The sequence below is a fragment of the Microtus ochrogaster genome, unplaced genomic scaffold (assembly GCF_000317375.1).
Source record: "Microtus ochrogaster isolate Prairie Vole_2 unplaced genomic scaffold, MicOch1.0 UNK26, whole genome shotgun sequence".
In the NCBI taxonomy this organism is placed as follows: domain Eukaryota; kingdom Metazoa; phylum Chordata; class Mammalia; order Rodentia; family Cricetidae; genus Microtus; species Microtus ochrogaster.
Genome location: NW_004949124.1, coordinates 3,848,931 through 3,858,537, shown reverse-complemented (window position 1 = coordinate 3,858,537; position 9,607 = coordinate 3,848,931). Strand labels below are relative to the sequence as shown.

Genomic DNA, 9,607 nt, shown 5'->3' with positions numbered 1-9,607 from the left:
CTTGGGAATTAGTCTGGGTAGTGTATATGTTGGGTGTAGTTGAAAGAGACGCTGGTCTATCTGGTTCTAACAGATCTTTGTTACACTTTAGAACCACTCTCCTGGCCACACCTATCACCTACTAATAGTGGCCATCTTGGTGGATAATTGTAAAAAAACAAAAAAGCAATCAAATCAACCTGTGCAGCTTGGAAATGTCACCAGTCGCTCCTGTTACAACAGATATTCATGTGTTTCTGTGGCAACGGGACTCATTGAAAGGCACCTTAGAGCCAACTTCAGGCAAATTGCTTTCTCTTCTCACCAGCTGAGAAGGTGGGTGGGTTAGGCAAGAATTGGGTGTGATAAAAACAAGGAAAGGGAGCTGGAGTCCTGGTGTGGAGGAAGCATCTGTCTTACATTACTCTCAGAGAGTGCATAAAGGCTCAGAGTCTGCAGGGAAAGAGAAACTGGCAGGCACCCAGGGGCGTGGGATGGGGGTGGAATTGAATACTGCATAAGCACCCTGAGTTTTAGTTGGCCCCGTGCCCCACCCAGTTCTCCATTGTGGTGTAACTGCCTCACACAACTGTTTTGATATCTTGGGCTGTGTTAGTAGAAGCTCGAGGGGCAGAAGGAGGTGGCAGGCTCTCTCCTCCCGGCACTCATTACACTGGCTCATTCCCGAGCATCACATTAAAGAGGACTCAAGACAAGCCAGGATGCACCCTAAAGAGTCCTTCAACACACCGGTGAGTGGGCTTGCTACTACGCCATAGGTACACAGTCTGAGAGACAGAGGATGCTCTTTATACCTTGAGTTGGAGTTGTATGATCTATGAGTTCCAGGGCAGAAACAACCTTGGATTTTTAGCTCCCATGGAAGAATGTTTTTCAAAAGGCTAGTCACTTAAGAGGGAGTGAGTCCCTTCTTCCTAGAAGTGCCCAACCACGGCCACTTGGTGGGAGACTGTTATAAGAATTCAAGCAACTAGAAAGTATTTGTTTTTCTCATCCCTTGAGCCAAGAGTTGTAACTGAAGAAGGCACTCGGATGTGTGCTGTGCACTCAGCTCTGATCTTGCAGTGGCACCGATGGGCATCCATTCCCACATTCTCTCAACATCTTATGGCATGATAGAGAAGAAGCGTTAACAGTATCATAGCCTGTGAGAGCTGCTACATCACCAGTGCATGGCTGTGGTTTGACCCTCTTAGCTCAAGGTTACAAATGTCGCGATCACATTAGATCTCCCTATTAGAGGCCAACGCCATCCTTTAGCATGACAAGGACATAGAATGTCAGTTCCCACATCTGTCAGCGGCAGTTTCACTTCTTTTTCATTATGGGAAGATGGATGATATGGGAATAGAAGGGAGGTGAGGAGGGAGGAGAAAGTGGAAATATAAGTGCTCGCTGTGACTATTCACTTCTTCCCTTGGCTGACACACTTTCTTTGTAATTTCTGAACAGGCGTGGGTGTGGGGGGCCACTACTGAGAAGAGTTTTCACAGCAGGACCTGGAAACAGTTGACTGAGGGGGTCCACCCTAGGCGATGCCTGGCCACATTATCTAAAAAGGAGAAGATGTGGTCTCTGGTTACCAGATGCGGTGGGATGAGGGGGTGGTGTCTTCCAGCCCAGGATGCTAGGGAGCAGGGGAGGCCAAATTGGGCCAACTAACTAAAAGTTTTCCTGAGGAGGGGACGCCTGCTGCAGCCCCAGATCACCGCCTAGGTCAGTCAAGGTTTCTTTAGAACCTGATTCTGCCGCGCTGGACAGATCCCCACGTGTGTGGGGCACGCCAAGGACTCCCGGGAAAGCCTCCAGACACCCGTGAGCGTGGAGACAGCAGGTGCAGTGGCCGCAGACCTTCTGCCTGTTGAGGGGCTCAGGGGTGCAGGCAGGAGCCGAGCGACCGCAGGCGCGTGCGCGGGGCCGAGGGCCGAGGCCTGCGCGCAGCCAGGCGGCTGCACTGCGCGCGCGCCGAGCCTCGCGTGGGGCCCGGTTCCGGCGCGCGCGGCGTGAAAGACGACGGGTTGCAGCGGCCGGGCTGGAGGCTCCGCAGAGGCCACGGGACCCCCGCGGGAGGGCGGGAGCGCGCCCCTGCGCCTCGCCTCTGTGCCCCGCGTCCGCAGCCGGCGCTCCGCGGGGACCCGGAGCTGGCAGGTGGCGGGACACTGGGGGGCGGCGGGGCCCGGGAGGCCGGGCCGCGGGGCGGTTGTCGGTGAGGGCCGCATCAGGGCGTCTAGAGGTCTCCCCGTTCCCAGGGCGGGGAGGTGGGTGCTCGAGTCAGTTCCTCTCCGCTGAGATGCGTGCTCTGCTGGGCTCGCACTCCGTGGGAGTATATTTCCCACGCGCGGGGCTGCGCACCCTGGTGGGTTTCTCCACGCGCGCCGGTCTCTTCAGGTTCCCCCTCGCCTCCCCTTCTGACTTAGATCTTTAAGAAATCCTTAGGCACGCGTGTTCAAAACTAAATTGCCTCTACCTCACATCGCTGCTGGGAGTTCCTTCATTCTGATATGCATTTGGGAAGTTGCAGAAGGGTGTGAGCAGAAAGACCTGTCCCCTGCAGAATCGCAGGAATTAAATGAACCGGTTCACAACTATAGACAGGACGTGGTTCACTCATCCAGACACTGGGTAGGCCCATGGGATTCCGAGCTTGTTCTGTGATACATGTTTACTCATGTATCAAAATGCTATTTTGGAGGGTTTGTAACTTGGCGCGGGTTGCGGGCTACACTGTTTGGTATATTTTAGCACCAGCATAGCGTTAAGAGTGCCCTTTCTTCTGAAGTGTGTTCCAGAGCCATCTGATACTTGAGCTGCAGTTGACTCTTGCTTTGACGTTTTTCAGTCATGAGTCTCCTGCCTAGTTTAAGTTGACTACGTGGCAGGAGAGCAGGTGGTGTAGCACACAGTGTCTGGAAGGAAAGCGGAGGAGACTTGGAAACGGCAGGATTCCAGCTTTCTACATTCTGACGATGCAAGACCATCCAGGTTTAAGTTTAACATAAATAAGATGCAGCTTTTGGCAATGCTTTCATTTGTTAGGGACTAGGGACCGCTTGCACTCAAAAATCCTGACACACAACGGAGGTGTTTGTATCTCTTTTGTACATTTAGTAGATTTAGTACATGGTGCACTGTTCGTTAGATTTAAATCCAGATCTGGCTTCCCAGATACAACCCCAATAGCAAGGCCTTTAAAAAAAAGCGATGATTATATTGTTGCCATTTTGCTTATAATAATCCCAGTTTGGAATATATATTTGTGAGCTTGTATTGACACTCAGCTTCACTCTTTCTTTCACTCTGTTAAAACCCTTTAGAGCCTCTGGTTGCTTTTAGCCTCACTGTTCTCTTAATTATTTATAATTATAGTGCTACAGCCTTGCTTGGCACTTCAGTCTTCATTTCTCATTCCAGGCATCGGTAAGCTGTTTGTGTTCTGAAGAGCGAGCCGAACTGTTTTCCTTCCGTGCTGGGTAGGAGGGTGCCCATGGCTGAAATGTCCTTCTGGTTGGGGTTGCATCAGCCACATGCAAACTGATCCTTTAAAACAGGGCATATTAAACAACCCCAGGTATATAAAACAGGCACACAAATAAAACAGTTGTTGACAATAAATAATATATTTTAGAACCACTCTTTGGTATACATATGATTTTTACTATTTATTAAAGATGGAAACAGATTTGCATGATAAAGAGATAATTGTTTATTTTTACATTTAAGTTGGATGAACATTTGATGCTACAGGATACAGAACATCCTCAACGTTTTGCAGAATTCATCTGTAGTGCTGACAAAGCTGTTTTGTATCAATATAAATATCATAAGTATACATAATAAACATATGTATGTTTAAGACCCTTTCAGAAGTGGCTGGAAATTCTGCCTTAATCCAAAACCAGAATTAATTTATGATTTTTTAAAAAGAAGATTTATTTTTATTTTACATGCATGAGTATTCTGCTTTCATGTATGTTTGTGCCTGGTGCCTGTGGAGGCCGGAAGAGGGTGTTGGGCCCCCTGGAACTGGAGTTACAGGGACTGGTGCTGTCATGTGGGTGGTGGGACCCAGCCTGGGTACCAGAGTAGCCAGGGCTTATAACTGCCGCGTCATCTCTTTAGTATCAATGTTTTTTAAATAATTTTAATACTTTGAGGCAGGGTCTCACTATGTAGCTCTTGTTGTCCTGGAATTCTCTATGCAGATCAGGCTACCTTGGAACTAATAGAGATCCAAGTCTAAACACATGTGCTACCATGCCCTGCTAGTGATTTTTTTTTTTAAATTTAGAATACAAACAGCAATTAACAAAATCAACATTCTAACAAAATCTAATTCTAAAATATGCTAATTTGATGCTTCCGTGCTAAGGAAGGACAATGGGCACTTATTAAAAGCCTTTGTTTTCCATAACTAAGCCACTGTATTTGGGTAAGAGCAGAACTCTGTGAGAAGCACTGCAGCCCATGACGGACACCTGGGCTTGCGTCTGGGTGGAGCTGTTTCAGGCAGTGTCAGGTGTCCTTGCATGGCATGTCCACGTGTGCAGTGCTAAGTGCACACATGGTGTCTTCAGAACCAAGGCTGGAGTGAAGTCACATGATAATACTATAAGCACTGTCTCAAACACCTCCGATACATTATGTATTTGATTTTGTATTTGTTTTAGATGATCATACATTTAGAAACCTGAACTATTTCAGATCACCATTTGTGTGTGTGTGTGTGTGTTGACAGCTAAACTTAGTTGCCTGAACCCATCCCCAAACCCAAGCTTGCAGTTTAAGAAACTCTGAGCTAGACCAATGGAAATTTTAATTTTAAAAGCCCCATGTAGGTTGTAGCTACCGTGTTGGCCATCCGAGCCTTTAGTTATCAGGTCCCAGAAATCCTATGCGAGCTGTCTTATATCTATGTCCACATAGTGCCCAGCTCTCCTCAGTTACAGCCCTTACTCTGCAGTAATTGTGCTTCCCTGTAGCATCCAAGCCCCAGGCTGGAATCTACAAAAGGACAGAACTCCTTTCCTTATCTTTGGAATGCACAGTTTAGGACTTCATGAGAAACAATGTTATTGGATGTGTGACATTCGTACCTGTGATGACGGAACTTCAGGGCAGGTGTCTGATGTGCTGTCTAGGGCTTGGGACTGCTTTTCCAGTGTTTTGCCTGTGGCAATTGAAAGGGTCACTGGAGCCCTGCTTTTACATGGTTTGTTCCCGGATCTCGTGAGAATAAAGGCTCACATACTTGCAATATGTGTGTGGTGGGTGAGCAGATGTTTTGTAAGTAGCAAATAAACAGATCCTTGGGGTGGTGCTTATAAAATGTACATAGTTAGTCTTGTTTTGGGATTTCTTGAAAATAAACCCCCACGACTGACTGTGATGGGAAACTGGCTGTGAGTCTAACGTGGACACAGCTTAGGTCTCCTCGTTAGGTGAGAAGCTCCAGTATGCTGCCCTTCAGCCGTATCTCAAGCACTGGGGGAAAGGCTGAGGTGTAGCTCAGTGGTAGAGCATTTGCCTGGCAGATGTGAGGTCACAGGTTCAATCCCCAGCATCACAGACATAAACCATTCTGAAAGAATTTCATGGCATGGTCGGTTCCTTTTGGAGGCCTGACGGCCCAACCTCTCTGAAGACGTTGCTTGACACTTCTCATTACTGATGTGCAAAGAGACAAGATCAGGCTGCTTGGAAAACCATGAACTGTTGGAGCCCTGTGACAATGTGCTTTTACTCAGAAGTGGTTTGAGTTAGTGGAATAAGATGAAATTTCCATGGGCCTGAAAGTTTGGAGGACGTAGTTCCAGTTATTAAAACTCCAAGACATGGGTGTACCCAGTTAATCAGGGATCATGTTCTCAAACCAGCCCTTACCAGCTAGCCGAAGGAGATTTTGCAAACAATACCTACTCAACTCAGATCAGTAGGCCTCATACTTGATCAAGGTTCCAGGTACCATGGCCTTTCAGATCTAGAAATTGTTTCTAGGGAAGGATTCGGGGATATGTGAAACTTGTGTGCTGTGTAGCTTGTGGTGAAATGAAAGAAAGGGTGGGTTTTTTTTTTCCAAGAAGGCAAAGAATTTTTTTGTCATTAAGGTGCAAAAATACAAAGAATGTTCCTCATGCGGATTAGGTAACACTGTGACTTCCCTGGTCTTGAAGTGTAGATGGAGGCTGCTCATTCTTCCCTGCCGCCCAGACCTGAAATAACCGCACAGAAACTGTATTAATTGCAATACTGTTTGGCCAATAGCTAAAGTGTCTTCCTAGCTAGCTCTTACATCTTAAGTTAATCCATATTTTATTAATCTGTGAATCACCACGTGGTTGCGGCCTACTGGTAAGTTTTTGTGGTAAGGTTCTGTCTGGCGTCCTGTGGCAGCTACGTGGCTTCTCTTTGACTCTGCCTACTCTCTCTATATATATCTCTTCTAGCCTGGCTATATTCTGTTTTGCTGTAGGCTGAAGCAACTCTTTTTTTATTAAGCAGTGGTAATAAAACATATTCACAGTATACAGAGGGGAATCCCACATCATTGAAGTGTCAAGTAAAACAATTAAATGGATACCATGTCTTGTGTAAATTACCTTTCTACCTTGGATCTGGAATTTTAATGTTTATTATGTGTGTTCAGAATGCTAGTTTTGTTCTTGTGGTAGTCAACAGTTGTGTAAAATTTAGGGTTTTTTTTTTTTTTGGTTATGTGTGTGCACCTATGTGTGCATGCTTCTGACCAGAGGTTGATGTCACCTGCCTTCCCTGTAGCTTAAGCCTGAGATTTTGGTTTGTCTGGTCTAGGAAACAAGCCTGCCCTGGGGTCCCCGTCTCCATCCCTTGAGTGTTGTTATTGCAGGTGGGTCACTTCGCCCACCCTGCTCTATTGTAAATCTTGAGGATCCTGACTCCAGACCTTACACCTGGGCAGCAGACGCTTTACCTTCGGAGCTGTCTCCCCAGATGTAGGTTACTCTTTAAGGGTCTTGACAATCTGCAAGAAATGAAAGGTACTCTGGGATCACAGCAAGACATTTTTTCATCACTTTGCTGACAAATTAAGAGTATAGGAAACGTGTCTGAATCCCCAAAGTGTGATTACAGTTGGATTACTCTTCCTAAAACACGGCTTTAAGTGTGTCAGTCTCTCTTGGTATGCCAGTTCCCCAGTGCTTATGGAGTTGAGTGGTTTGTTTTTTTTAACCAGTTAAGAACTATTGTAGCTACTTCCCCACAAGAGAAAACCCCACTCCAAACCCAAAATGGAGTTAGCTTTACATCCGCCGGCTCTCCCAGCTGTGTGTATCCTACAGCATGTGGTTCTTTTCAGTGTCTTCCCAGGCTCAGCTCAGGGTATGGTCTGATCCTTTGACATTCCCAGAGCAGTTTCTGGTACTCACTGATGGGAGCACGTCCCCTTCTGTGTCATCAACTGTGTTCATCGATGATGCTTCATTTTAGAATGGATTGTAAGCTATCTGCCACGCATGGCTCTCCAGCCACCCTTTTGTGTAATCTCTGAAACATCCAAAACGGGGCCTTGTATGTGGTGACCGTTATGGATGTTTACTAAGTTAGATTTTTTGGTTCTAAAGGATGCTTCCACCCTACTGTGGGGAATATTTACCCAGACTTGTTACCAAGCAAGCAGGGGCCTGCAAGTAGAAACTTGTAGATGTGGAGTGTGTGATGAGAAGGAAGGGGCTGTGTTAATGGCGTTCCTTAGTGTTTGGAATGACTGATGGAGTTTAACTGCTGTTTAACACTGATCCCTTGCTTTTGTGTTGTTCCTATATATGCAGCAAGGCTAACGTCGAAAGAGTCCATGAATCGGGTGGCAAGTAATTTCTACACCAGTTCCCCCTACAAAAGTTTAGGATTCCTTTAATGTAATAAGAACGGGGCTAGTTTGTTTACTATGTAACATTCCTGTGCCCATAAGTGTATACTCTCTAAGCCAGAAGAGAGCACACTGTTCCTACTAGTTCTGCTCAGAGAGAGAAAAGGTCTGAACTAAGTGGGGAGGAAACCTGTTAGTTCCAAGCGACTGTTTCCTTGGAGCTGAGCGGGCTGGTAAGCTGATTTAGTTAGTTTAAGATGCTGTCTTAGGGCTTCTATAGCAGTGATGAAACGTCATGATCAAAAACAACCTGGGGAGGAAAAGTTCATTTCATCTTACAGTTTTGTAAGTCCATTGTCCAGAGAAGCCAGGGCAGGAACCTGGCTGGAGGCAGGAGCTGACACAGATGTCTCGAGGACTGCTGTTTACCGGCTTCCTCCTCATGGCTTGCTCAACAGGCATTCTTTTGGTACCCAGGACCACTAGCCCAGGGACAGCACTGCCCACAGTGAGCTGGGCCCTCCCCTACCATTCATCAATCAAGAAAATGCACCGTAGGTTTGCCCACAGGCCAGTCTGGTGGGGGCATTTTCTCAACTGAGGGTCCTTCTCAAATGACTCCGGCCTTTGAAGGTGACATAAATCTACCTAGCAGATGTATGCTACCCCAATGTTAAAAGCATACCCAGAATCATATATGTGGTATATCTCCTACTAGAATAAGCTGTGAGTTAATTTTTTTTGCTTAGTTATATTCTTTTTGTTTAATATAATCTAAAGTCATTTGGTCTTGTTTATCTCTAAAAATAAACACAAAGAATTCATAATATTTCAGAACGGAAAAAAAAAACCCTAAGTTTTAGTTGTACAGTTAAACTTCACGTAGCATTTCTCTGCTTTCTGTGGTATTCCTGAGATGCAGGCTGTGTATAACACAGGCGTAGTTTAGAGCTAATTCCTTCTTCGTACTGATGTTTTCTGGGAGAAGGGCTAGGAGATGTCACAGCCCTCCTCCTGTCTCGGTGGAGTAGACAGACCCCACATTGCTAAGTGGGACAGTCTCAACCATTGCTTCCATTGGTAAAAATGAAATAATTTTCAGTGATGTTTTCTGAGATATTAGAAAGTAATGGCCATCTGCTGAACTAAAGCCTTCCCAGAGGATGAGCATGGGACATGGCTCCAGTGGCAGACCATGTCACATTATGAGATCCAAGGTCGCTTTACTGAGGACCTGGCTTAATGCTGCCCATTTGGGTTAGCTCAGCCTTGTAAACAGGTTATCTCTTAGTGGTAAGTTAATTTTTTTAAAAATAAGTCTATTAGAGTTTCTTTCTCATGGGCTTTGTATTGCAACAGCACACGGGCTGCTGATGGTGCGAGGCTGTGGGAAGCGGCGCATAGTTCTTAAATAACTGTTTGGTCAGCCATTGATGTTCAGGTTAACTATATGAAACTCTCAGGGGTTTTGTTGACCGAAGGCAGTCATCCTAAGTTGTGTGTTAGTGAAATGCATTCTGAATTTTCCTTTCCCTTTATAGGTGGTTTTCTAGAAGATGACCATAGAGGACCTCCCGGATTTTCCTTTGGAAGGAAGTTCGCTGATCGGAAGATACCCGTTTTTGTTCGCAGGCTCGGACACTCCGGTTATCTTTTCCATTTCCGCAGCACCAATGCCTTCGGACTGTGGTATGTCACGGTCTGTCTATTGTACCAATGCCTTCGGACTGTAGTATGTCACGGTCTGTCTATTGTACCAATGCC

The 9,607-nt window shown here is 46.1% G+C and overlaps 1 protein-coding gene across 5 annotated transcripts in view; it reads left to right on the top strand.

Moving 5' to 3' along the window:
- Nucleotides 1-1,969: 1,969 nt before the first annotated feature.
- Clip4 (CAP-Gly domain containing linker protein family member 4) overlaps nt 1,970-9,607 on the top strand; it is a 68,691-nt gene continuing 61,053 nt past the window's right edge. Inside the window, exons 1-3 of one of the 5 annotated variants that reach the window (XM_026789683.1) lie at nt 1,970-2,148; nt 2,418-2,622; nt 9,385-9,532. In XM_026789683.1, the coding sequence (XP_026645484.1) occupies nt 9,400-9,532 (133 nt within the window). In that variant the 5' untranslated portion in view covers nt 1,970-2,148; nt 2,418-2,622; nt 9,385-9,399. The other 4 variants (XM_013354051.2, XM_026789685.1, XM_026789682.1 and 1 more) reach the window with 4 other exon arrangements.